Genomic DNA, 27,733 nt, shown 5'->3' with positions numbered 1-27,733 from the left:
CGCAAACATTAAGCTGTCTACTAACGTATTTCAGAATGCTTGCCGGTTTTTCTGACAATATTCTCCTTTGGCGCTCCTTTATTCAAATTTCATCACTTCCCTGTGACGTGTCATTCCGGTGTCCCGCCGCGCTTTGTGCGCGCCGGGCGCAATCAGTTTCGCTTTAGCCCTTGAAATGCGATTGTGAATATTTCGAACTACGTGCAACTTTTGTGATTTCTAAAAAAAAATAGGTATGCCATAAACTGGCACGCACTGCAACTTTGATATATAAACACCTGCCCTCGAGTCAATAATTCAAAAGTTAATTAACAAGCTTTTGTTAATTTGTCGTGTCAACATCGTTGTAGTCCAACGTGAAACGTCAAACATGAAAGAGAGCACGATGAAAACACGCAAACAAACTGCTATTCACGTTGTTGTACAAACATTTCGCCCTGCTCACTGAACCTGGTTTGCGATGTGCACAGGCCTCAAAGGCATCTACGAAACAAAATAAAGATATTTAATCTCTCGAGCTCTTGCTTTCGGGAATCTTGTATGCAAAACATACAAAGCTGGTAGCTGGTAGTTCTGCGCGGTCGAAAACACTCAGCTGCCACAAAGTAGCCGAAAGTATCTGTAAGCGACCTTACAAACGCTGCGCACAGCGCTGTGCATCTTCGCTTGCATAAGAGATTAACAGATCAAAAAAATATAAGTGAAGGCCGAGAGAGGGGACACAGACAAGCGCTGTCACACTAAGATTTCATTTAGAAAACACATATATAAGTAAAGGGACACAGGCAGATAGATCAGCGCTACTACGCAACTGCTCAGAAAACAACAATCGCGATACAAAATAGAGCCACTATCCCGGATATATCGATGAAGAGAACAGATAATCAAGTTACTTTGCAGAAAAGTTAATGTAAGGCATGCTTACACAGGCACCACCTAGGTGAACCATCTGGTCCCCACACTTCGTCCTTCGTTTATATGTTTTCGCACTGTTAACGTCTTGGGCAAGCCCAAACCCAGCTAGCCCAGCTAGCCCAAACCTTCACGTTAATATGCCTTCGTTTACTGTATACATCAAAGTCAGCCTCTCTTTCGGGCACTCATTCCAACTGCGTAATAACTAAAAGGTTATTCACTTACATCGTGCACGCATCTTTCAAGTGTACGAGGTGCAAAAATCGCTCACCCCGTTTCTGGTCCCTTCAGGGCTCTCCTTCTTCCAGATGCTGTCCCAGCTGTACGACCTCAATCGGTGCCGAACGCCGCAGGGTACATTCGGAACCTGCGGAGACATCACGCGCTGTATCTACCTGCTTCTAGACTTTTCGCGGCTCCGGCAGTCCATCTGCTTTCAGAACTTGGTCTTTCCCGGAGTGTGCTGCCCAGGAAGGGTCTGTATGCTTCTAGTTGTTCGCGCAACCTCTAATACAGCGAGCAGAAAAGCAGCGCTAAAAATACAGGACGAAGAAAGGACGCAAGCCATGGCACTGGTTTGTGTCCTTTCAGCGCCGTCGTTTGTGTCCTTTCTTCGTCCTGTCTTTTAGCGCTCTTTTTCTACTTTAGCCCAAATGTGCACCCTCTATAACGCATTGTGTTTCCATCCATTGGCTTCCACCCTATGCTTTATATTTGGTTGCTCTTTCATTCCACTTTCCCCCTTTCCCCAGCACAGGGTAGCCGGCCGGTCTAAGAACTGGCTAACCTCCCTGTCCTCCTGATCATCATCATCATCATCATCATCCTGTCTACGCCCACTGCAGGGCAAAGGCCTCTCCCATGTTCCACCAATCAACCCGGTCCTGTGCTTTCTGCTGCCACGTTATACCTGCAGACTTCTTAATCTCATCTACCCACCTAATTTTCTGTCGCCCCCTCACGCGTTTGCCATCTCTTGGAATCCAGTCAGTTACCCTTAATGACCACCGGTTATCCTGCCGACGTGCTACGTGCCCGGCCCATATCCATTTCTTCCTCTTGATTTCAACTATGATGTCCTTAACCCCCGTTTGTTCCCTGACCCACTCTGCTCTCTTCCTGTCTCTTAAGGTTACACCTATAATTTTCCTTTCCATCGCTCGCTGCGTCGTCCTCAATTTAAGTTGAACCCTCTTTGTAAGTCTCCAGGTTTCTGCTCCGTAGGTAAGTACCGGTAAGATGCAGCTGTTATATACCTTCCTCTTGAGGGATAGTGGTAGATTACCATTCATGATTTGATAATGCTTGCCGAATGAGCCCCAACCCATCCTTATTCTTCTAGTTATTTCACTCTCATGGTTCGGCTCCGCGGTTACTGCCTGTCCTAAGTAGACGTACTCCTTTAGAACTTCCAGTGTCTCGCCACCTATCGCAAAGCGCTGTTCTCTGCCAAGATTATTCCACATTATTTTAGTTTTATGCATATTATTTTCAGACCTACTCTTCTACTTTCCGTATCCAGTTCAGTAATCATGAGCTGTAATTTGTCTCCCACGTTACTCATCACCCTGTCCTACCGCCAGTTTAATCCTTCCTCTGCACATAATATACGTTTGCCGCTCAGTCATCTCATAAACTGTGGCTATTGTTTGGCATCGACCAGGGAGTGTCACTGAAGCCGACATTTCGACAAGAGTCGATGGCCTGACGAAGATAAGTCCACTCGTCGAAACGATTGCTCCATCGACATTCCATGTTCAATGAATCATGATTACATCAAGCCTCACACCTTCTCTGAACTTGTTTATAGCTTATAGTTTTGTGTATAGTTTGGCAGTAGCGTATTCAAACACAATGCTAACGTTCAGAAAATGAAACCGGCATATAGAGTCACAAAATAACGTAATCTATATGCAGTTAGACATATACAATAGCCTATAGACATCATATACAGGAAAGAACAGGTGCCAGCATATGATATACATGCCTACGGAGTTCTAACGAGCTGCAGTTGCATGTCAACTTCCTATGTGGATGGATATTTCGAGGCGCATGTACGACAGAGATACACCGATGAGCTCATTTCATCATAAATTCTAAGGCTGTTTTAATAGTAACTATTTTCTGTCTAATCAAATATGAAATATCAGAAGAAGCAAACGTTATCTCGAATAACGAGTGGGGATACTGCATATCTTCTTATGGTTAAACTAACTGAACATAAATTATTACGTTTAAGGGTACTTCGATCATATGACGCATCCACGCTATGCCATTCGCAATTGGAGTTAGAGTAACTGAAGCGCTTTTAAATAAGGAGCCAACCGCTTTCAGTTACCTGGTTTGGCATGACAATGGAAGTAATGAAACGGGGAAAGAGCATGTCACCAGGTGGACGTGAGTATTGTGTTCGGTAAATAAAAAAAAAAACATCATTATAATACAGCGTTCGACAACCAGCGACAAACATGCTGACGCTGATTAAATAATGAGCTGCTTTGAGGCGAAACACCTGTATGTGGTCTGCCTAAAAGCGAAGCATTCTCATTGAGTGTATATTGTTGAGCAGACGTTATATGCTCCATGGGTCGCTCACGAACTGCGCCGCGTCCATAAAAAACAACCGACGCTCTTCTACATCATAGTCAGTGGCAAGACTCAGCCTGCCTGTGCGTTATTCTATTCCATTCACAGCTACAGTATGTTTTGTTATTCGTTGTGTTCGAACGGAGAATATTTGTCGATTTCGAATAGTGATGGGCGTAGCGAGAGCAAGTCTAATAGCAAGGAATATTCGACTCGTATTCGAATATTCCACTACTGACACACCCCTAACAAATTGTGCAAAGGCACTTTGTCACACACAGTACCACGGAGTATTGAGCATGATAGCAACTACTAAATAATGCGCTCCGTACTACCAAGTATGGAGCGCGATGTTACAGAACACACACACACACACACCACACACACACACACACACACACACACACACACACACACACACACACCACACACACACACACACACACACACACACACACACACACACACACACACACACACACACACACACACACACACACACACACACATGCGCGAGCGCGCTGAGAAGGAATCTTGCTTCTATCGAAGCGATTATGTTCGCGAGATGTACAAGGACGGATCGTCGTCATCCTAGACCTCAAAGCTCTGAGTATCATACTTGTTGAACCTCACTGTGTTTCATTTTGGTCGTGATTGCATCTTATCCCGTGCAGCTAGTTCCGACCACCACGACCCACGCCAGCGGCAAACACAGCGTTAACGGCAACTACGACCAGCGCTCCTCCGCTAGGCGGCGTATCCACGCCGCAGACGCCGGCGTCCCTGGAAGAGCCTTTCACGGAGTCCAACTTCATCGCGGTCTCCGTGGTCGAAGGTTCCAACAAGTCGTCGACGACCTCGATGTCGACCGCCTGGACCACGGCGTACCCGGTCGGGACGGCGACCACGCGTAGGCCGCGGCCGACCACCACTCGGAGGGCCCAGTCGAGGCCACCTTCCTCGTTCACCGTCGCACAGGTGGTGACGAGCCCCGTCATAGTTACGACTGTTACCAGCAGGCCCACAACAATGGTCTTCATCGACCACATTGCACAAGTAAGGGGTTTTTGTTCTTGCTGACAAATACGCAGCAACATTTCTTTTCGCCCATCTAATATACCAAGGAGAAAAGCCATTGCAGGTTTATTACTATAAATAAAATCCTTAAAATACCAAAAGGTCACCACTCTTACTGTCAGAAGGGGCTCAATAAGCCAGCTATGAGGCACAAATGAAAGATGTAGCACGCAATTACCACAAGTTCTTATGCGACCATGAGACCACTGCGCTAGTGTAACTGTTTATACTTTCACATTTATACACCAAATTCCTAGGTCTGAGGAAGTTTCGGCCTATCTGATAAATGCTGTTGTATTTTTAATCCCCTTTCCCCCAATATTAAGGACGAAACGTCGTTCCAGTTTCAATAAACTTTTGTTTGGCCGATTATATATATATATATATATATATATATATATATATCTAATAATATATATATATATATAATATACATATATATATATAATATATGTGTGTGTGTGTGTGTGTGTGGTGTGTGTGTGTGTGTGTGTGTGTGTGTGTGTGTGTGTGTGTATTCGCATTTACCCCCGTGTTACCTGCTGTTAGGTACCCAGGCCACGCCCACCGAGGCCTCCACGGCCTCCAAGGCCACCCCCCAGACCTCCTTCTGCCCCTCCTCCTTCACCACAGCCGATGCCTTCGCCTGCGATGCCTCCACCGTCCGTAGCCCAGTTGCCATCGGTGGCGCTGTCTGGACCCTCTCCGCTCTTGCCACCACCAGCGCCCACAAGGCGTGAGTATGCTGAGCTCGGTAAAGCTGAATCGCTAAATGTCCAAGCATCACGGTCATTGATTAAGTCACTTAATAAAATGCTTTTAAAATGATCTGAATGTATGACAGCGCACACCCATTTCCCTTCGTTGCATCGCATCCCTAAAATAAATGTCCTACATCAGAAAGTAAGATCGGGTAGGTCAAAAGTTCTGCAGATTACTTGGAAATGAAGTAATCTAAACAAATTGAAATGAATAGGCTTAAGAGACGCCTTGTCTGCGAGTGGCGCTGGATAACTCCCCCAGGGATTATTACACATACAGAAATACCCAAAGAAGTGGATGGGAAAACGCCTTCCGTCGCAGCTCAATTGGCATAACATGGACGAGTAATTCGAAGGTTGTGAGTTCGGATGCCACCGACGGAAAGGGTAATGTTTCGTCTACGTTAATTCATTTAAATTTACGTCATTATTACTACACTATAGTTAAAGACAACAATTAATTGCCCCTCTGCTTTCCCTGGCCTAAATTTTTGTTGAATTGAGTTGGTTATGTCTAACAAAGAAACGAGCCCCTCGAAAAAATTCCCTTCTTTCGTGAATAAAAAAAAAAGTGATATTGATGCGTAGGCAGCAACTTTAGTGCCATTAAGAAAATTCACTGAAATTTGGCGAACTATCGAATCATTGGCTTAAGGCAATTAGCATGTTACTCTTTCTGCGTCACGCAGGTACTCGCAAATGGCCATGTAGACGTTCCTGCAGCTCAAATGCAATACAGAATCCCAGAAGGAGAGAACTTAGAGGAAGGAGAAAACTTGAGAACTTAAAAAGCAATACCTAATTGTCGAAATGAAAGCTCAAAATTCCTTTTTTGAGTATGGTTTGTAAATTGATTGCAGGTTAGTAAGGAATGGTAAGCGTTTTTTTTAATTTTTATGAGAGGTGTGAATTATAGCGGAGTGTTGCTGTACCAGATTCGCATCGATAAAAATATATCGGTTCTGCCCGGAAGTTTGGTTTTGTAACGGATTTATTTCCCACTTTACATATATGCGACATCACTGATCGTATTGTGTGAAAATGAACACTCAAACTAGGATGTTAGAATTTACAGTTCTGCAGAATATTCGAAATGATAAGATTTTTCTAACGTACAGCTGCAGCCACATAAGAGGAAGCCGGCATAACTGAGATCGCGAAATTAACTGCAGATTTCTCAAATAATTAGTTATTTGTATAAACTGTCTTTGTGTTTGCCTTTAGTGCCCATTTAAGTCCTTGAGCTACAAATCTTGCACGACGAAAAACACTTTGCGGTAATAAATGAGGGCTTGCAGATATACAGACGATGTATATTTATCCTTTTCAGGTTGTGGTCACGCCGGTCGGGACGGCAGAATTGTCGGAGGCCATGAAGCGTCGCCAGGGCAATGGCCTTGGATGGTAAGCGTGAGTTAGTAACAAGGGACAATCTGTAATCCGCACTTGCTCATTATTTTTCTTTCAAGAGACATCGACACTCGTCCGCTGACGCGAAACTTCTCGAATTCACGGAATGCAGTGAAATCCTCCACGTTCCCTCACAATTACTGGTACGACAGAATTATTCGTTGGGCTCATGTCTCAGGAAGTAATGAGAATGCAACGAGGCTATTCGCTAAAAATACAAAGCGGCGACAACGCAGCGCTTGTTTCGTGATTTATTTCTATATACGAGTTCATAAAACCGACAATAAAGGGAAATATTAAGCTGGGATCGATTGAAAGATTAGGGGCTTGTGTAACCACCGAACAACCCCTACCCCCCCCCCCCCCCCCCCCCGAAATTGTTTAATTTTCATGTGTATATATACAGGCACGCATAGTATGGAAGAACCCCCCCCCCCGCCTCCGAAGAAAATTTCTGGCTACGCTACTGGTCGGTATTCACCATGGTCATTCAATGCCTAGGACTTTTTGCTGCCAAGAACAACGTCAGCAGTTATGATCGTCAACCGCCTGTGCATCTTCATTTTAGGATGAAGCAAGTAATAATAATTAAACCTAAGGCGCATTCGATAAATTGCTCCCATTTTATACTTTTTAAATGCGAAGCATTTCTTAGCGAACCTCTGGCACTTTGAGCGTTTCTATCTACGTATCTATCTATCTATCTATCTATCTATCTATCTAGCCGCATTACGTCTGGGTGCTCTCATGATCGCCTCCCTAACTTGGTGTAGACCAAAATTTGCATGGGAGGGTAAGATGATTTCACGAATATGATTGCCGGGTCATGACATGAATAACGTTACAATCTTGTCGCGTACGTCGTCAGACCCTTTCCACTAGACACGTGTGGCACATACCCGTTTACCACGGGCCGCGTTGTACGGGTATGCGCCACAGGTGATTGACAGTTTATATCTACCCAGGAACGGCGAGAACAGACATTGGTAACTTAAATGCGTAGAGCGTTAAGGAAATCCAACATCGGCAGCGTTGACTCAACGAATGGAAAAATGAAAATTAGGATCTCAGCCGGAATCGAACCCAAGCATTCTGCGTTGCAATCAGGTTTTCTACCACTGAGCCACGCCAGGTCTATAAACTGGTTTGGAAAAACAGCCTACACAGGCGTACCCTCGTTGCAACGTCAATTGTGGTTGTGGTGCTGGCTATCTAATTTTACAAGAAAGCAATAAACACTACATGATACTCCTACGATGTGTACTCCTACGATACAGGCGTCATATCAGATGAACGTCTGTAGTTCAAGTGTGGCTCCGCTTTTATAGCAGTCTAATAACATTACATTTGTATTCCAATGATTCAGCAAGCTATATTGAAGCATTGTTCGACCCCGGAGGAATACATTAACGAAAGTTACATATGATATCCACATCACCGCAACGTAAAGTGCACTTCGTCCACCAGGACGACGCAGTGTCCTCTTCATTTCTTACGAGGCTGGGCGATGGGCTCATGCTGACCGAGGATGATGCCAGATTAATTGACAACGCTTTGTAGACTAGCCTACGTAGGCCACATACGCCCAGGTAGTCTACGAATACGACAAACACCGTCCACTGATGTTGGTCTACGTAGCACTATCCAGGCCTACCAGCCTCGACTGCCTATACTTCACCAACACGAAGGGTGGCTTCAGGTTCCGACATGTCGCCGGCTCTCTCTACAGCCAATATGTCGACGAAATGACCGAGGCATCCACAAATTCCAACAGCTCTACTATACCACGTACTTCACTACACATGGACCCCTCGTCACCACGATCACGACCGGATCCTATAACAAGTCATGACCAGCTGCTGGTGCTCACTGATCATGGTGATGATGCCCATGTTCAAGAACTGTCAAGAACTTCTTGCACACATGCACACGGGTTCGTGAAACGTGCGTGCGTTCTCGGGACACGTATAAGCACTACATATCAGCTTACCCCTTGTGGCGTTGGTAACACCCACGTTGCCATTTGCAGCGTTACTCAACCGTAAACAACTGGTTATATAACACATATGCGGCTCTTCAACATATATATATGTGTGCGTATAAAATTTATACAAATATTTAGCGTCATTTTGTAACGTGTCGCTCAGTAAAAAAAGTTACGACACAGTCACCTACCCGCAACATGCTTCGCATAACATCGACTCCCACGGTACGTGGGATCTGCCGAATTTTTTTTTTTCGCCTTCTCTTTCTTACGCGAGAATAAGAACTGGATACGTCGTTTGTTTGCAGGCTGCCATATTTCTCGAAGGTCGACGCGGACGAGAATTCTGGTGCGGCGGGGCTCTCATCAACGAGCGCTACGTTCTCACAGCCGCTCACTGCCTCTCCCATCCATCGGGATTCAGGTAAATATGTTCTTCATTCATTTTATGCATATATTATTTATTACGTAATTGAAACAAAAAAATCCGGTGCAGTTAACTATACAGCTTTTGAAGCACGCCCCACTCTATAGGTGCCAATATAATCCCCTCTGGGTTGTGGTAGATATGCGTTACCTCCCAAAATGCACTGCCGAATCAGCGACGTCAGCGTGCATCAGCCTTTGTACTTCCGTGCCACAGTCCTAAAAAAAAAGGCGCTCCCTCTGTCCGTTCAAAAAGATCTACAGAATTTAAAAAAATATTATATCGCCCAGTAAAACTTCATCCGCTCTAACCTCTACAAAGGTTGTAGGATCGATCCCCACCAGCGGCAAGTTGCTTTCTCGTCCACTTTAATTCCTTTCCATTTGGCATAATTAATACACCACAGTTAGAAACTACAAATAATGTCCCTTATGTCTTGCTTGGCTGCATTGTTTGTTGGTTTCATTAGGTTGCACATGCGTTTATGTGTCCCATTCATCATCATCACCACAATCATTCTCGTCATTATCACTGCTATCGTCATATTCTATGCCCCCTAAAGAACGAACTCTTGAGTGACGTCCGTCTTGAGTCAGCTGACATCTTAGTCCTGCAGACTTGCGGGTTTCATACAATAAGCTACTTTTGTGCCATTGTGGACCTTGACTTCCATTTTGTAGCTCTAACGTGTCACTGGATAAAATAATAAACATAAAAATATCGTAATCTGCCCCAGCCACTACATATATATAACTATGTATGTGTGGTCTGTGCTATATTTGCTACAGTCGTGTTATTTATAACGAATAAGTGTAATGCACATGCTCCCAATATACATCCAGAAGCAGCGACACTATACCCTGAGGGAGGTTGACTGGCAGGCAGCCATTTCGCGCCTGTTCGATTGCTTAATATGCAGAAAAGTAGAAACAATAGACCACATGTTCCTCGACTGCTGGGACGCTGTGTTTTTATGGGACGTACTGCAGCGTACCATCAAAAAGATTTCCCCTTAGACCCCCCTGGAATTCGATATCTCTCTGTTGAAAGTGATGACGGGACACCTTTTGATCTGATAATGTTGATTGCACTCCACAGCATATGGAAGTGCAGGATGGCCATACGGCACGCTGATGCGGACGCCCGTCCGGCGCGTCAATACTTCAAAGAAAGCGTAACCCGTTTTGTTGAAGAACAAAAACTTCTTGAAGATGTTCCTGATTGGTTAGATCGTGTAGAGCTTCTTTTGCAAATGAAGGAGGTTTAGAGCGTCCTCATTAGTCCCAGTATGGCCTTTCTTTTTTTTCCTGTCGATCCCTCTCCCTTTTTACGCAACCAGTGTTTGTATTGTAAATAGCGTTTCTTCTTGTTTTTGTTTGTTTCTTGTCAAAAGCAGGCAATAAAGAAAAAAAAAAAAAAAAAGTTTCCGTGGTGTAGCGGTTATCACGTGCGCCTCACACGCGCAAGGTCCCCGGTTCGATCCCGGGCGGAAACAATTTTTTTTCTGAACCTTTCTTTTCTTTTCTTTCGATAAACCACAAAACATATGGTTTTTGAACATTATTTTACTTTAGCGACCACTTTTTTTTCTATTTTTTTACCAGGCAAGATAAAAAGTATTCGAACGGCTTAAAAATTAGTTTGCTCAAATATCACAGGGCCGTGTCGGGCTCGACCGGCAACAATACGGTTAAGTTTCCCAGTCTGACTAATATTCTGATGAAAATTTAGAATTAATGATCACGGTAAGCCGAAGCTAAAGTTTGCCCCAAGGAAAAAAAAAAACCTCTGTGCCGCGTTAATTCAAGATTTCTTTGAGGTTCAAACAAGATAAGAGGCTAAAGCCTCGTCATTAATTCAATTTATAGAATCCATGCAATTAAGAGAGTAACAAAAATTATGAAATTAAGAAGCAGCTACCTTTCTTCGAAATTTAATTGTCCCTTAGTCCTCTAAAGCCATTATGACTGTGCTCCGTTACCGTGTGCCAAGGCAAGATAACCACTGGTCATTAACGGATTGTATTTAAAGAAGGCAAGTGCGCGAAGGGTAGGCAGAAAGTTAGGTGGGCAGATGAGACTAAGAAGTTTGCTGAGATAGCGTGTTCGCAGCTAGCCCCCCGGCTTCAATTGCGAAACATCTGAGAGGCATTTGCCCTGCAGTGGCGTAGACTGATGATGACGATGATGACGACCGTGTGCAGTTACCTGTACATCCCTCCATTCAATAGTGACCTTTTTGAAACCACTCATTTACGTGGTGATTCCATATGCCATTACTTCCTATTCTCTTGATCATTCTTCGTCAACCTTTTCCTTCTCTGTGCAGATTGGCAGACTATATCATACTTACTCAGGCCGATCTCTCAGCCTTTTTCTAAAAACTCACAGGGTCCCTATGGATTCGCCTAAGACGACTCAAAGACGAAAACCCTCTTCTTTTTCTTTTCAGTTGATTGATTCTGCTCACTCCCCTCCGATAGCTTTCTGCAGCTAACGTGATTTTGCACGGCCTCCAAGATCGTAGCCATGGCAAGCTTTCTGCACCTCATTTGGTTTTGCACTGCCTCCGTGATCGGCCCACCTCTGACCAAGCGACGATGGCAAGTCATGACGTCACGTTACATGGCGTCATAGTGATATCACAAATTTTGGCGATCTGGGGGGTTATCACGTGACGATGATATTTTGCATCACGCGTGTTGACGCCGCCGACTCCGACGGTTAAAGTTCGCGTTTGATAAGCCATCTAAGACCTTCGCCTTCAAAAACTCTCTCTCTCTCTCTTCATCTCTCTTGCACCCATTGCCTCGAAACCGACTCGTATACCTGCGTGCAGGTACCGTCCCGCGAAGCTGAGCGTGCGTCTGGGCGAGCACCATATCTACAGCGATCGCGACCACGCGCACCCAGTGGACTTCCGCGTCGACGCAGCGCTGCAGCACCCGCGTTTTGCCCGGCACGGCTTCTACAACGACATCGCGCTGCTGCGTCTCGCGGAATCAGCGCAGTTCAACGAGGCCGTGCGTCCGATCTGCTTGCCGGAGGCCACCGCCACTGCCGCCTCCTCGACAACAGCAGCGACGTCCACAGCGGGGGCACCGAAGGCACGGGACCCCATCGCGGGTCTCATGGCCACCGTCATAGGATGGGGAACGCTGTCATACGGTGAGTGGACGCGGCGTAGCGCGACTTCACGATTGTGGCAAATATTAAGGCGAAAACCTAATGTGGTTCATCGGTCGAAAATTCCGGCGTCCGCCGGCGGCGTGAAGACAAATTGTACTAAACGTCTTGTCACTTTAAATGCACATATACTTATACCATATTATTAGAGGTACAAATTCAAGCGATTTCAATGTGAAATTAAAGCTAATAAACCTGCATTAAAGCGAATAAAGAATGACTCAAGTGACTAATAGAGAATTAAGAATCAGTCAAGTGTAGCGTGCATTTAAGTGAATCAAGTGAAGGAAGAGTAAATTAAGGTAATTAATCGCATCACAGAGCATAAGTATAATCTTGTGATCTCCTTCGTGTGATCTAATCGGACATGGTGACTTTTTTTCCGTGACCTCCCAAGGATGCAGTGGCAAGTAGACAACACCCGACTTGTAAAGCTTGAAAAGGGCACTAACCAATCAACATGCGGCCAACGTTGCTTCTAAATTACGTTGAGGTGACGGCGGAGCCGAGCCTCATTCAATATAGTCGTCTTTCGCGAACTGCATGTTTCGTAGCACGGAAGCGAGGATTTAAAATGCAATTCAGTTTTGGTGGCGCAGCTTGTATCGAATACTAGAGCAATCACTGAGTGTAGAGAAAGTCTAGTGCCAAGATTTAGAGACCGATAGGTGGCAATGTAGAACGGATGAGTGAGTACAGAGTGTTCCAGGCAAAATGACCAACGTTTCGATAGGTGGACTTGTTTATGCAGATTCCATACAAGCACATTTGCGTAATGGCGAATGAATGCACATGTTATAAACTTAATACACTAGCAAATAGTTTTCTTAACAATATCTCTTTTGAAAATTGTTAGAAACTCGCTGAATAGGTGGTTGCATTTTAAATATTTCATCTACCATCAAAAACCAAGCGACAGTTAAATTGGGTCACAGGCTGAGCACGCTTTTTGCCTCGTTGAATTTCTCTCTACATAAAGTGTCTGCGAATAATCTGATGTAGACTGCAATGTCAAACAAAATGTACCTCCACTTCCAACATAGTAAAATGAAACAACTTCGACGATACGCAAGTTTTGGTCAGAGGAAGACTGCACGTTCTCTATTCTCATACACTACAAATATACAGAAATGCTATCAAAAGAAGTGCTGAATAGGTACGAATAAAAGTTGTTCCGTTTAAAATAAACGATTCAAATGTAAAGAATCCTGGAAGCCAAGCATATCTTTCTTTAGTTTTTAAGGATCCTTCCTTAGTTCCCTTCCCAGCGCTGAGCTACAACAGTGTGCTTGACGCAAAGCCAGCAGTGCCCGCGCTCGTAGACACTGACGTGTGCGGCGTTAGTCAAACGAAGTTAAATGTATCCTCGCAAGTGATTGTACACAAACACTACTTCTGATGCACATGTGAAAACTGCTGCGCAGCTGGCACTGGTTCGCTCGGAGGATTTCACGCTTGACGGTTTGTCCTCGTCCGCGGTGTCCTCTCGCCGAAGACCGCTCGCCGATCGGGGCCCCGTCCGCGCTGTCCTCTAACCGCTTCCCCATCTTTCCTACCATTCTTTTAATCCCTCCTTATCCCTCACTCGTAAACCATTGCTGGGTGTCCTAATTTGTTAGAGACAACTGCGGGATTCATCTTTCTCTTCACTTCCTATTATTTTATTATAAAGATCACAAGCGCCCCCCCCCCCCCATCCAACTGTCACTAGAAAGAGAGCCAGGTGCCACCTAATGTGCGTTTAATATAGTGTCTTTAAAATCAGTTTCAAGGCAGCCGCAATGCGGGTGATTCGCAGCCCTCTGAAAAACTATCACAGTGAATCGCAGTAACTTCAATTGCAAAATAAATAAAAACTCATATGGCCCCTCATGCATTTGCCGAAGATGACTCGAAGGCGAAAGCCATCTTCTTTTCTTACTTCTTAGTCGATTGCATTGAAGGCTTTGCACTGCCTCTGGGACCGAAGGCGTTGGCAGCTTTCTGCACCTCACGTGGTTTCGCAGCACGGCCTTCGAGATCGGCCGACGTTTAGCCAAGCGACTATGCCCGTCACGTCGTGTGATGACGTCATATTGTGACGTCACGATGGCGTCACAAGTTCGTGCGACCTGTGACGACATGATGAAATCATATGTGATCGCATGATGATGATCGTTTGCATCATTTCATGACGCCGCCAACGGTCAGTTTTTGTTTTTGATGAGGCATCGAAGGCTTCCACCTTAATAAATAAGAATGCCATCGACCAACAAGTGCGGCACGCGATAAATCATCTTCTGTCATAATGTTTCAGGCGGTTCCAACAGCGGCACTCTGCAGCAGGTGTCATTCCCCATCTGGCACAACGAGGATTGCGACAGGCGCTACGTGCAGCCAATCACGCGCGGTTTCCTCTGCGCCGGATACATCGAGGGAGGCAAGGACGCCTGTCAGGTGTGTAATCGTGCGCAAATGTAGTTAATAACGCGGAAAACAAGCAAACAGGCAAAGGGCATTTCCAACATGAACACACACACACACACACACACACACACACACACACACACACACACACACACACACACACACACACACACACACACAAGTGCAAGCGTTACTTTAGCTGGCGTCACCTGTGCGACAGAAGTGGACCGGCTGCACTCTACAGAGTCTCCCAGTCATCATTTGCCGCAATGTCGTGCGGTTCTCCGCTATCTCATACATCCACTGGCGGAGGTGCGGGGCACGGACCACCCCTGAAACAATAACGATACCGAGATCACCTAAGGACTACATGCCCCTCCAATGTTTATCTACACGCTTGCTGCTCAATAACTTGCATGCTATACAAATAATCCAGTTTCAATATCAACACGTACATATTTTAAAAACACAGTAGTGACATGGAGCTTTGCCTACATCTGTGCATATTCAGCAAGTGAAGCTGTTTATATTTGACAATAAAGGAAGGAATAATAATTAAAAGGTCTGCGACTTTGAGCGCATCTATCTATCTATCTATCTATCTATCTATCTATCTATCTATCTATCTATCTATCTATCTATCTATCTATCTATCTATCTATCTATCTATCTATCTATCTATCTATCTATCTATCTATCTATCTATCTATCTATCTATCTATCTATCTATCTATCTAGCCGCCGCCTACGACTTTGTGCTGTCCTGGCCGTTTAATTAATGACATATATATCAAATTCGTATGGCATTACATCACTGTATGGCGAACATAAATGACAGATCATAACATGAAAATCATGACAAGCATGTCATGAACGGCATGATTTACATATCATGGTCTTGGGGCTCTTGCGGCCGGTTCGCTAGCTTGATATACACCAAAAGTGACATTGCGTGACGCGACTGTATGGTGAACACAAATGACAGGTGTTAACACGAAAATCATGATGTGCATGTCATGTGCGCCTTCATTTACACGCCACGCTCATGGTGCGCTCGCGGCCTTTTCGTTACCTTGATATACACCAAAATTAGTATCGTATGACGCGACTGTATGAAGAACATAAACGACAGGTGGTAGCATGAAAATCATGACATGCATGCCATGTACGGCATGAATTACATGCCACGCTCGTGGTGCGCTCGCGGCTGGTTCGCTAGATTGATATACACAAAAAGCAGTATTGCGTGACGCGACTGTATGAAGAACATAAATGACAGGTCCTAACGTGCAAATCATGATATGCCCGTCATGTACGGCATGATTTACATAACACTGTCTTGGTGTGCTTCCGGCAGTATTGTTAACTGGATATATACCAAAGTTAGTATGACGTGACATGAGTGCGCGATGAACGTAACTGACAGGTCATCAGGCCCGTAGCCAGGGGGGGAAGGCCCTAGGGGCCCGCCCCCCCTCCCCTAGAATTTTAGTGAAGTAGGTATTTTTACCAAAAAATAAATGATGAAAAAAGTTTTTTTTTCTCAAATAGTCAAGGTGTTCAGCAAGTGCCCCCCTCCCCCCCCCCCCCCCGCCCACCCCCGAAAAAAATTCCTGTCTACGGGCCTGCAGGTCATGCATTGTATATACCAGAATATACGTTTCATAGCATGGTATATACCACATCGTACATGCATGTATGCACAACAATCATGCAATAGATGTCATGACATGAATGACTTCATTTGCCTCAAAGACAAACAAGGCGATGTATGCAGCTCTTTGCTGGCTGCTTCGCATTACATCGATTCCCACAGTGCGTGGGATCTGCCAGATTGATTGTACTGATGTTTCCATTTTAATTGTCTTTAACCTCTACCTCAGTATCAAAGTTCATTGACCTTCTTATCTTCCTCTATAAGCGCCCAAGTGATAACCCCATGTTTTGCAGCCTACTAAGAGCCAGAGTATGTGTGCTGGTTTCCGTGGTGTAGTGGTTATCACGTGCGCCTCACACGCGCAAGGTCCCCGGTTCGATCCCGGGCGGAAACAGTATATTTTTTTTTCGTACTGATATTTCCGTTTTATTTGTCTTAACGTTTACCTCAGTATCATATACGGAGGTCATTGACTTTGTTAACTTCCTCTCTGAACGCCCAAGTGATAACTCCATGCTTTGCAGCCTACTGAGAGCCAGTCTTCGTGTGCTAGTTTCCGTGGTGTAGTGGTTATCACGTGCGCCTCACACGCGCAAGGTCCCCGGTTCGATCCCGGGCGGAAACAGTATTTTTTTTTAATGCGAATGCATTTCTTAGTCGGGCTATGTAAGGCATCCGGCGTTGTCCGCGCGCCTCTCCGCTCTCACTCCCTCTCCCATAGCAACAGCTGCGGGTGCGCGCGCTTATTCTCGCCCCTAGTAACCGGAGCAGGTGGCGCGGGCGGAGTAGCGGGGAGTGATTGGAGAGGAGGAGCGCGCTCTGGCGTGTGAGAGCGCTCGCATCGTGGGAGCCCGGCGGAGTTCCCGCGTGTGTGGAGAGAGCGTAGGAGAGGTTAGGCGCAGTGCTTCGCCGCTCCTTCTCTCGCCGTTCGCTGTTTCTCCTCCCTGAGCCATCGCCTCAATGCAGTGCGTTTGAAACGCGATTGTAGCGTTTGTGCTGCCTTGGCACAGCCTGAAAACAGCGCGTTCTAAACACGTTTGTGCTGCATTGAACGCGGTGGCAACATCCCTGAGGTGATTACGAACGCACGTAGGAAGCGTTCGTTGAAAGAGGCGCCCAAAAGAGAGACACTTGAGCGCGTCGTTGTGTCCAGCTTTACGCCATTAAAATCACTACGCCGTGTACTCTCGGCGCAAGAAATGCATTCGCATTTCCTCACGATTCCCTTCGGGGAGGTGGGGGCATTTTTTTTCGTACTGATATTTCCGTTTCATGTGTCTTTAACGTTTACCTCAGTATCATATTCGGAGGTGATTGACTTTGTTATCTTCCTCTCTGAACGCCGAAGTGATAACTCCATGCTTTGCAGCCTACTGAGAGCCAGTTTTCGTGTGCTGGTTTCCGTGGTGTAGTGGGTATCACGTGCGCCTCACACGCGCAAGGTCCCCGGGTCGATCCCGGGCGGAAACAGTATTTTTTTTTTCGTACTGATATTTCCGTTTCATGTGTCTTTAACGTTTACCTCAGTATCATATTCGGGGGTGATTGACTTTGTTATCTTCCTCTCTGAACGCCGAAGTGATAACTCCATGCTTTGCAGCCTACTGAGAGCCAGTCTTCGCGTGCTGGTTTCCGTGGTGTAGTGGTTATCACGTGCGCCTCACACGCGCAAGGTCCCCGGTTCGATCCCGGGCGGAAACAGTATTTTTTTTTCTTTTTCGTACAGATATTTCCGTTTCATGTGGCTTTAACGTTTACCTCAGTATCATATTCGGAGGTGATTGACTTTGTTAACTTCCCCTCTGAAAGCCCAAGTGATAACTCCATGCTTTGCAGCCTACTGAGAGCCAGTCTTCGCGTGCTGGTTTCCGTGGTGTACGGGACAAGATGCCAGTCCCGTTTTTAAAATGTATATTTGAACATGTTGTGAAGTGTTGAATTCAAAGATAAGAATCCCTATGTAAAGTGTGTCTTGACCAAAGCAGGAAATAAAGAAAAAAAAAGAAAAAAAAGGTTTCCGTGGTGTAGTGGTTATCACGTGCGCCTCACACGCGCAAGGTCCCCGGTTCGATCCCGGGCGGAAACAGTATTTTTTTTTTCGTATTGATATTTCCGTTTCATGTTTCTAACTTTTACCTCAGTATCATATTCGGAGGTGATTGACTTTGTTATCTCACTCTCTGACCGCCGAAGTGATAACTCCATGCTTTGCAGCCTACTGAGAGCCAGGCTTCATGTGCTGGTTTCCGTGGTGTAGTGGTTATCACGTGCGCCTCACATGCGCAAGGTCGCGGGATCGAATCCCGGCCGCGGCGGCTGCATTTTCGATGGAGGCGAAAATGTTTGAGGCCCGTGTACTTAGATTTAGGTGCACGTTAAAGAACCCCAGGTGGTCGAAATTTCCGGAGCCCTCCACTACGGCGTCTCTCATAATCATATGGTGGTTTTGGGACGTTAAACCCCAGATGATGATGATGATCACATGCGCAAGGTCCCCGCTTCGATCCCGGGCGGAAACACTTTTTTTTTTTCGTACTGATATTTCCGTTTCATGTGTCTTTAACGTTTACCTCAGTATCATATTCGGAGGTGATTGACTTTGTTATCTTCCCCTCTGAAAGCCCAAGTGATAACTCCATGCTTTGCAGCCTACTGAGAGCCAGTCTTCGTGTGCTGGTTTCCGTGGTGTAGTGGTTATCACGTGCGCCTCACACGCGCAAGGTCCCCGGTTCGATCCCGGGCGGAAACAGTATTTTTTTTTTCGTATTCCGTTTCATGTGTCTAACTTTTACCTCAGTATCATATTCAGAGGTGATTGACTTTGTTATCTTCCTCTCTGACCGCCGAAGTGATAACTCCATGCTTTGCAGCCTACTGAGAGCCAGGCTTCATGTGCTGGTTTCCGTGGTGTAGTGGTTATCACGTGCGCTTCACACGCGCAAGGTCCCCGGTTCGATCCCGGGCGGGAACAGTATTTTTTTTTTTCGTACTGATATTTCCGTTTCATGTGTCTTTAACGTTTACCTCAGTATCATATTCGGAGGTGATTGACTTTGTTAACTTCCTCTCTGAACGCCCAAGTGATAACTCCATGCTTTGCAGCCTACTGAGAGCCAGTCTTCGTGTGCTAGTTTCCGTGGTGTAGATTCCACTTCCGGCCGCGACAGCGTACGGACGTGTTATCATGTGCTCCGACGGAGCGGCGATAGCGGCCACGCCTGGCCGCGGAAACAGGTTTTCGGCAACGGATAATGAGTACCAGGTTGTTCTGCCTAGTTTGCCTACAGGTCGGTTGGTTTTAAATACAGTTTTTTTGCACGCGGACGTAAGCGCTCGCCCCTACAAGGTTGAAGACTTTCGTGACGCCCTGGCTCAGCGGTCGATACTTCCCGAGGTTATCGCCTTGGGGGCGTATCGCATGAGCCACGTGTGGGCCGTCACCCTGAAGGATGCGGAGTCAACGAAGATGTTGGTCAACACTGGTGAGCTGCAAGTGAAAGGCAAGCGCTGCATTGTCATCGACCCGGCTAACAGGGATATTCGAATGAAGGTACACTGGCTCCTTCACAGCGTGCCTGACGAGGACTTACGACTTGCCCTCGCGCCCTTCGGCAAGGTCACCGACGTCGTCAGGGAGCGGTGGCGTGCCGAGGGAGTAGCGGACAAGGTATCCACAACTAGGGTCGTGACCCTCAAGATGAACGCCGGGGTCAAAATTGATGACCTTCCACACCAGCTAAGTGTCTCGGGCGAACTCGCACTTGTCGTTGTGCCGGGAAGGGCTCCGCTCTGCCTTCGCTGTCGTGGCACGGGCCATATCTGCCGTGAGTGCCGCATACCAAGGTGTGGGGTTTGCCGGCGTTTCGGTCACGAAGACCGCCAGTGTCAGCGAACGTACGCCAGCGTGACAGCACCAGGGAGCAGCGAGGACTCAACCGACCTTCTGATCGATGAGGCGGACTCGGAGGAAGCCGCGTCTCCGACAAGCGCCCGTGAGGGTGCACCGTCAACGTCGTCTTCTCCTCCGCCGGGTCAACCTGAGAAGCAACCTCTCGCGGCCTCCGTAAGGGAACCCAAAGATGCGCCTGCCCGAGCCGCCGTGGCCACGTCGGCGAGGAAGGCTAGCACATCAGAGCCTGTGCCTCAGGCGAGTGTCACTCAACCCGCTGATGAGTGCATGGACACTACCCAAGGATCAGCTAGCGCGGCGGCCGGGAAACGGCCGCATGAGCAGACCACGAGCAGCGAGCCGCAGCTGGACGATGGCGGTGGGGACGAGCCACCGACGAAAGCGCCAGGTGTGAGACGCTTTCCTTTCAAACCACGGCCGAACATTCCGTGTGAACCACGACGGTCGGCGGCAAACCCGCCTCCGTAGTGGCAGCGGCTAACAGGGAAGGGATTGGGAGCGGGAGGGGGGCTGGTGGTGTTTTTTTATATATGTGTACCATGGCGAAGCCAAAGCGCTGTTTTTGCCAAGCGTGTCGCATTCAAAGAGGCCTTCTATTACTTTGTTTCCTGGCCATGTTTGACCTTAATGTTTCACCGATATGGCTATGAATTTTGAAACTGGGATACGGGTGGCAACCCTAAACGTTCGAGGGCTTGGCGCTAGAAGGCGACAGTGTCAAGTGAGCCGCCTACTACTTGATCACGACTTGCACTTAGTTGCAGCCCAGGAAACGAAAATAGAGAGCCAGGAAGCGACAGACCGGATGGCGTCTGTTTTTCGCCCTCACTTTGATGTATGTGTTTGCCACGCGGTTGGATGTTCGGGCGGTTGCGCCCTTTTCGTACGTAGCAACTTAGGCATATGTGTACAAACAGTTGTATCGTGCGAAAGTGGACGCCTCTTGGTCGTAGATTTCAGCTTTTCCGGTTTGTGTTACCGCGCGGTCTGCGCGTATGCACCAAACGTGGAAACAGAGCGCAAATTATTTTTCGAATGCTTCAAAACGCACTTAAACTGCGAGAAAATGGTATTGCTCTTAGGTGACTTCAACTGTGTCTGTGCGGCCGAAGATCGCTCTAGGAAATCTCGAGTTAGCGATAAGAGTGCCGAGTTGCTATCCGAAATAGTGCACGACAATGGCTTAGAAGACGTTGGCAGTGTTTATTCCAGTGGCATTCGCCCAACGTACACTCATTTCCAACGTGACAGCCACGCCAGGCTGGACAGAATTTATGTATCAGCAGAACTTCTACCTTTGTGCACAGCATACGATGTCAAACCTGTTTCTTTCAGCGACCACTGTTTAGTTATGGCCGGGTTAGGAAAAAGGCAGGTTAAAAGCCGCTTAAATTGGAACCTGTGGAAGTTTAATGTTAAGCTACTCGATGACGAGCATTTCGTAAGCTTAGTAGCAGAAAAATTGGAGAAGCTACTCGATGCGCCGTCAACCAGTTTGGCAGCTGAATGGGAAGAATTTAAACAGGGAGTTAAAATAACGGCTATGGAGAGAAGTAGCATCCTGAAGTATGAACAGAACCAAACTGAGCGAATGCTACGAGAGCAGCTCGATTTTTTAGTAGTATGGAAAACAACCAGCCCGGTACTTTTAGCAAGGAATTAAGAGACGTGAAATGTCAGCTGGAGGAAATCGACGCTGCAAAATATAAAGCAGCGATCATACGTGCGAGAGCCGATAAACTATGGGTTGGGGAAAGGCCAACGAAACGGGCCTTATCTGACGAAAAAAGATACGCGTGCCAGAAAGAAATCCGTCAGATAGCTAACGGCGACGAAATCACGTCTGATAGCAGGGTCATCAAGCGCGTGATAGCCGAGCATTTTAATAACCTTCTAGGCCACCAACCAGACCCCTTAGATGGCTTCCAGGAGGAATTCCTTCGATTTATGCCGAAGCTGGACGATGAAGTTAAGGCACGCCTCGAATGGCCGATCACTATACGTGAAATCGAAGACGCTATCGACGGGTTGACTCTGGGGAAAGCACCTGGGCCCGATGGCCTCGGTGCAGCTTTTTATAAAACTTTTAAGAGCATGGTCGCTGAGATGCTGCTGAGAGTTTTCGTCGAAGCATATGACTTGAAACGGGTACCATTATCGTTCACAACGTCGCACGTTGTGCTCATCCCAAAAACTGATGACCCAGCAAAACTTCTGTCTGCAGCATCTTACCGTCCAATTAGTCTCACAAACGTCGACTACAAAATATTTATGAAGGTACTAGCAAAAAGGCTCCAAGGGGTTATAACGACGTTGGTGGGTTCCCACCAGACATGCGGGATCAAAGGTCGCAGTATCGCGACGAACGTACACGTTGCACGAAGTGTGCTCGAATGCTGTGACGCGCTGGGTGAGCACGTGGCGATGATGCAGTATGATCTGGCGAAAGCATTCGACCGCGTCTCACACCAGATCCTCTTCAGCATATTAGAACATTCTAATGTTGGCCATGTCATACTTGAGGGCGTTAGGATGGCGTATAGTAACTGCACTACACGCATTATAGTTAATGGCGAGCTAACTGACAGCCTGCGCGTACGCTCATCAGTGAGGCAAGGATGCCCTTTGTCGCCCTTGTTGTTTGCAGTGTACCTCGAACCGCTCTGTCTGTCCATCACTCACAACGAACTTATTACAGGATTTAGGCTACAGACGGCACATGTAAAAATACTAGCCTACGCAGATGATATCGCCGTCTTCTGCTCAGACAGGGAGAGTATTAAGTATACCACGACCATTGTTGAAAGGTTCTGCGAATGCACTGGTGCCCAGATCAACTGGGACAAGAGTTATGGATTTTGGCATGGCGACTGGGACGCAACGCCGGAGCACTTCTCCCGACTGCGCTGGTCAGCAGTTCCAACGCAATACCTCGGCGTGCCACTCGGTAGTTACCGCGACCCTGATGCGTACTGGTCTGACCAAGTGCGAAGTGCAAGAGAAAAGGCTACAGCATGGCAAGGCAGGCAACTGTCCATATTTTCACGGGCCACTGTCTGTAACCTGTTTCTTATCTCAAAGTTCTGGTATGTGATGAATGTGCTATGCGCATCACGAGTGAATATTCAGAGAATTCACCGGGTTTTCGCCGTGTTCATTTGGGCATCCACCTGGGAGCGGACCAGTCGTATGAATTTGTTTCGCCCAGTCAAGCTTGGTGGGCTCGGTTTAGCTCATTTGTTTCTGCGACAGCTTGTGTCGCGTTTCATTTTCCTACGTGACCAAAATGACCCTTTTCTCCGCACTGTCACGCAAGTGAGGCTACAGAGACTCATACCTGGATTTATTGTGGCGTCATGTGAAAACATATGTGGGCCTGTAATCGGGTATCTGCGAGAGGTGATTGCTTCGTATAGGATGCTGAGTGCTCGATTCACTCATGAGTACCTGGGCACCGTTAACAAGAAAAAATTGTATATGGATCTTGTTGAAAGCGTTCTACCAGTGCCTTTGTACCGCTTTCCACACCTTGGAGGCCCAGGACAGGACGTTTTAAAAAGAGTAAAGAAAATGCCGGTACTACCATCAGTTAAAACCTTCTTCTTTAAATTGCACACAAACACGCTTCCCGTTAAAACTTGGCTTAGCGATAAAGGCTTCTTCATACCCTGGACAACCAATTGCTATTTATGTAAAAAACCAGAGACAATAGAACATGTTTTCCTGGACTGTTGGGATCCCATTTTCTACTGGGATGTGCTACAGCGCACATTAAAGAAAGAGTTGCCCCTGAGCCCGTATGGAATACGCTTCTTGCCGGTAGACGCATCAGAGGACATTCCTTATGATTTATTTATGCTCCTGGGCCTCCACGCCTTGTGGAGAACGAAAACGGAATTTGAACATGTTCACCAGGTTGTTCGTCCTGTTCGTGATCACTTTATTGAAAGCGTGGTGCGTTTGAGAGAGGTGCTTCGCACGCTCCCTGACACACCGGTGTGGATTTCTGTGCTCGATGAGTTAATCTACATGAAACAATTTTAATCTCGTGTTGGCCAAAGCGTGGCCGACGCGTTTTATGTATGTAACCAGTGACTTCAATTGTGTAAGTCGGGAATAAAGAAAAAAAAAAGTTTCCGTGGTGTAGTGGTTATCACGTGCGCCTCACACGCGCAAGGTCCCCGGTTCGATCCCGGGCGGAAACAGTATTTTTTAAAAATGCGAATGCATTTCTTAGTCGGGCTATGTAAGGCATCCGGCGTTGTCCGCGCGCCTCTCCGCTCTCACTCTCTCTCCCATAGCAACAGCTGCGGGTGCGCGCGCTTATCCTCGCCCCTAGTAACCGGAGCAGGTGGCGCGGGCGGAGTAGCGGAGAGTGAGTGGAGAGGAGGAGCGCGCTCTGGCGTGTGAGAGCGCTCGCATCGTGGGAGCCCGGCGGAGTTCCCGCGTGTGTGGAGAGAGCGTAGGAGAGGTTAGGTGCAGTGCTTCGCCGCTCCTTCTCTCGCCGTTCGCTGTTTCTCCTCCCTGAGCCATCGCCTCAATGCAGTGCGTTTGAAACGCGATTGTAGCGTTTGTGCTGCATTGGCACAGCCTGAAAACAGCGCGTTCTAAGCACGTTTGTGCTGCATTGAACGCGGTGGCAACATCCCTGAGGTGATTACGAACGCACGTAGGAAGCGTTCGTTGAAAGAGGCGCCCAAAAGAGAGACACTTGAGCGCGTCGTTGTGTCCAGCTTTACGCCATTAAAATCACTATGCCGTGTACTCTCGGCGCAAGAAATGCATTCGCATTTCCTCACGATTCCCTTCGGGGAGGTGGGGGCATTTTTTTTCGTACTGATATTTCCGTTTCATGTGTCTTTAACGTTTACCTCAGTATCATATTCGGAGGTGATTGACTTTGTTATCTTCCTCTCTGAACGCCGAAGTGATAACTCCATGCTTTGCAGCCTACTGAGAGCCAGTCTTCGCGTGCTGGTTTATGTTGATTACACTCCACAGCATATGGAAGTGCAGGATGGCCATACGGCACGCTGATGCGGACGCCCGTCCGGCGCGTCAATACTTCAAAGAAAGCGTAACCCGTTTTGTTGAAGAACAAAAACTTCTTGAAGATGGTCCTGATTGGTTAGATCGTGTAGAGCTTCTTTTGCAAATGAAGGAGGTTTAGAGCGTCCTCACTAGTCCCAGTATGGCCTTTCCTTTTTTTTCCTGTCGATCCCTCTCCCTTTTTACGCAACCAGTGTTTGTATTGTAAATAGCGTTTCTTCTTGTTTTTGTTTGTTTATTGTCAAAAGCAGGCAATAAAGAAAAAAAAAAATTTCCGTGGTGTAGTGGTTATCACGTGCGCCTCACACGCGCAAGGTCCCCGGTTCGATCCCGGGCGGAAACAGTATTTTTTTTCCTTTTTCGTGCAGATATTTCCGTTTCATGTGGCTTTAACGTTTACCTCAGTATCATATTCGGAGGTGATTGACTTTGTTAACTTCCCTCTGAAAGCCCAAGTGATAACTCTATGCTTTGCAGCCTACTGAGAGCCAGTCTTCACGTGCTGGTTTCCGTGGTGTACGGGACAAGATGCCAGTCCCGTTTTTAAAATGTATATTGAACATGTTGTGAAGTGTTGAATTCAAAGATAAGAATCCTATGTAAAGTGTGTCTTGACCAAGCAGGAAATAAAGAAAAAAAAGAAAAAAAAAAGGTTTCCGTGGTGTAGTGGTTATCACGTGCGCCTCACACGCGCAAGGTCCCCGGTTCGATCCCGGGCGGAAACAGTATTTTTTTTTTCGTATTGATATTTCCGTTTCATGTGTCTAACTTTTACCTCAGTATCATATTCGGAGGCGATTGACTTTGTTATCTTCCTCTCTGACCGCCGAAGTGATAACTCCATGCTTTGCAGCCTACTGAGAGACAGGCTTCATGTGCTGGATTCCGTGGTGTAGTGGTTATCACGTGGGCCTCACATGCGCAAGGTCGCGGGATCGAATCCGGCCGCGGCGGCTGCATTTCGATGGAGGCGAAATGTTTGAGGCCCGTGTACTTAATTTAGGTGCACGTTAAAGAAACCCCAGGTGGTCGAAATTTCCGGAGCCCTCCACTACGGCGTCTCTCATAATCATATGGTGGTTTTGGGACGTTAAACCCCAGATGATGATGATGATGATCACATGCGCAAGGTCCCCGTTTCGATCCCGGGCGGAAACAGTTTTTTTTTTTTTTTCGTACTGATATTTCCGTTTCATGTGTCTTTAACGTTTACCTCAGTATCATATTCGGAGGTGATTGACTTTGTTCTCTTCCCCTCTGAAAGCCCAAGTGATAACTCCATGCTTTGCAGCCTACTGAGAGCCAGACTTCATGTGCTGGTTTCCGTGGTGTAGTGGTTATCACGTGCGCCTCACACGCGCAAGGTCCCCGGTTCGATCCCGGGCGGAAACAGTATTTTTTTTTCGTACTGATATTTCCGTTCCATGTGTATTTAACGTTTACCTCAGTATCATATTCGGAGGTGATTGACTTTGTTATCTTCCACCCTGAAATCCCAAGTGATAACTCCATGCTTTGCAGCCTACTGAGAGCCAGTCTTCGTGTGCTGGTTTCCGTGGTGTAGTGGTATCACGTGCGCCTCACACGCGCAAGGTCCCCGGTTCGATCCCGGGCGGAAACAGTATTTTTTTTTTCGTACTGATATTTCCGTTTCATGTGTATTTAACGTTACCTCAGTATCATATTCGGAGGTGATTGACTTTGTTATCTTCCACCCTGAAATCCCAAGTGATAACTCCATGCTTTGCAGCCTACTGAGAGGCAGTCTTCGTGTGCTGGTTTCCGTGGTGTAGTGGTTATCACGTGCGCCCAGGGTGTCGGAACGAAATGTTTTTCGTTTCGGTTTTAGTTTCGTTCCACCGCAAAAAGTTCCGTTTCGTTTCTGTTCCGGAACGAAAAAAAAATGTTCCGTAACGGTTCGTAACGGTTTTTTTATGCAAAAACTTGAAGGTAATCATAAAGAACATTGGATTTGTGATGTAGTTACTTGCCCTCTTCTTAGGAAAGTGGGAAAAGGGTACAAAACACGTTCTTTAAGAGGAGCGGAAGTACCTGTACCACGAAATCATAGTAATATTTTCATAGTCATAGTATTTATTTTCTCAAAAGACAAATACGAATTTTTTTAGTGGGCTCAATGCTTTGTGTCACGGGAGTGAGCACGACCTCAGAAGCATCACGTCAATAATGTTAACTGGTTAATATTTTCCTCTTCTGCCACCTATATTACATGTATTAACACGATTCCTTACCCGACATGACGCCTGTATAGAGCATATTTGCGAAGGAGTTACAAGCACCAGCGTGGCACTGTGGTGGGAGACCCGACTGCCACGCAGAGGGCGCTGGTTGAAATCCCATCCGAT

At 46.8% G+C, this 27,733-nt stretch overlaps 2 protein-coding genes and 14 non-coding genes across 16 annotated transcripts; all 16 read left to right on the top strand.

Moving 5' to 3' along the window:
- Positions 1-1,206: 1,206 nt before the first annotated feature.
- On the top strand, positions 1,207-19,455 carry LOC125756685 (proclotting enzyme-like; the record flags this gene model as incomplete). The annotated part of the gene is made up of 8 exons (XM_049411591.1): positions 1,207-1,391; positions 4,273-4,557; positions 5,128-5,314; positions 6,670-6,743; positions 9,042-9,157; positions 11,999-12,327; positions 14,642-14,781; positions 19,438-19,455. Coding segments are annotated over 8 exons (1,334 nt in total), but the record flags the coding sequence as incomplete, so codon positions are not given.
- On the top strand, positions 10,583-10,655 carry Trnav-cac (transfer RNA valine (anticodon CAC)). The gene has a single exon. It is a non-coding gene; the product is annotated as a tRNA-Val (tRNA).
- Trnav-cac (transfer RNA valine (anticodon CAC)) lies at positions 16,730-16,802 on the top strand. Its single transcript has one exon. It is a non-coding gene; the product is annotated as a tRNA-Val (tRNA).
- Positions 16,961-17,033, top strand: Trnav-cac (transfer RNA valine (anticodon CAC)). Its single transcript has one exon. It is a non-coding gene; the product is annotated as a tRNA-Val (tRNA).
- Positions 17,806-17,878, top strand: Trnav-cac (transfer RNA valine (anticodon CAC)). Its single transcript has one exon. It is a non-coding gene; the product is annotated as a tRNA-Val (tRNA).
- Trnav-cac (transfer RNA valine (anticodon CAC)) lies at positions 18,037-18,109 on the top strand. Its single transcript has one exon. It is a non-coding gene; the product is annotated as a tRNA-Val (tRNA).
- On the top strand, positions 18,422-18,494 carry Trnav-cac (transfer RNA valine (anticodon CAC)). The gene has a single exon. It is a non-coding gene; the product is annotated as a tRNA-Val (tRNA).
- Positions 18,647-18,726, top strand: Trnav-cac (transfer RNA valine (anticodon CAC)). Its single transcript has one exon. It is a non-coding gene; the product is annotated as a tRNA-Val (tRNA).
- Trnav-cac (transfer RNA valine (anticodon CAC)) lies at positions 19,085-19,157 on the top strand. Its single transcript has one exon. It is a non-coding gene; the product is annotated as a tRNA-Val (tRNA).
- Positions 19,307-19,379, top strand: Trnav-cac (transfer RNA valine (anticodon CAC)). The gene has a single exon. It is a non-coding gene; the product is annotated as a tRNA-Val (tRNA).
- Positions 19,456-19,592: 137 nt separating the features above from the next.
- On the top strand, positions 19,593-20,786 carry LOC125756684 (uncharacterized). The gene has a single exon (XM_049411590.1). It carries the CDS (start codon positions 19,593-19,595, stop codon positions 20,784-20,786), a length of 1,194 nt encoding a protein of 397 aa, XP_049267547.1.
- A 3,664-nt stretch (positions 20,787-24,450) lies between these two features.
- Positions 24,451-24,523, top strand: Trnav-cac (transfer RNA valine (anticodon CAC)). The gene has a single exon. It is a non-coding gene; the product is annotated as a tRNA-Val (tRNA).
- A 1,114-nt stretch (positions 24,524-25,637) lies between these two features.
- Trnav-cac (transfer RNA valine (anticodon CAC)) lies at positions 25,638-25,710 on the top strand. Its single transcript has one exon. It is a non-coding gene; the product is annotated as a tRNA-Val (tRNA).
- A 309-nt stretch (positions 25,711-26,019) lies between these two features.
- Trnav-cac (transfer RNA valine (anticodon CAC)) lies at positions 26,020-26,092 on the top strand. The gene has a single exon. It is a non-coding gene; the product is annotated as a tRNA-Val (tRNA).
- A 594-nt stretch (positions 26,093-26,686) lies between these two features.
- Positions 26,687-26,759, top strand: Trnav-cac (transfer RNA valine (anticodon CAC)). The gene has a single exon. It is a non-coding gene; the product is annotated as a tRNA-Val (tRNA).
- A 157-nt stretch (positions 26,760-26,916) lies between these two features.
- Positions 26,917-26,988, top strand: Trnav-cac (transfer RNA valine (anticodon CAC)). The gene has a single exon. It is a non-coding gene; the product is annotated as a tRNA-Val (tRNA).
- The last annotated feature ends 745 nt before the right edge of the window (positions 26,989-27,733 follow it).

This window comes from Rhipicephalus sanguineus, unplaced genomic scaffold (genome assembly GCF_013339695.2).
Source record: "Rhipicephalus sanguineus isolate Rsan-2018 unplaced genomic scaffold, BIME_Rsan_1.4 Seq4598, whole genome shotgun sequence".
NCBI classification, from domain to species: Eukaryota; Metazoa; Arthropoda; class Arachnida; order Ixodida; family Ixodidae; genus Rhipicephalus; species Rhipicephalus sanguineus.
The sequence above is the reverse complement of the archived record's forward strand: the minus strand, read 5'-3'. Positions and strand labels throughout refer to the sequence as shown.

Excerpts from the sequence above, each read along its gene's own strand:
- LOC125756684 (XM_049411590.1), top strand. The coding sequence starts at position 19,593 with ATGTGCTCCGACGGAGCGGCGATAGCGGCCACGCCTGGCCGCGGAAAC.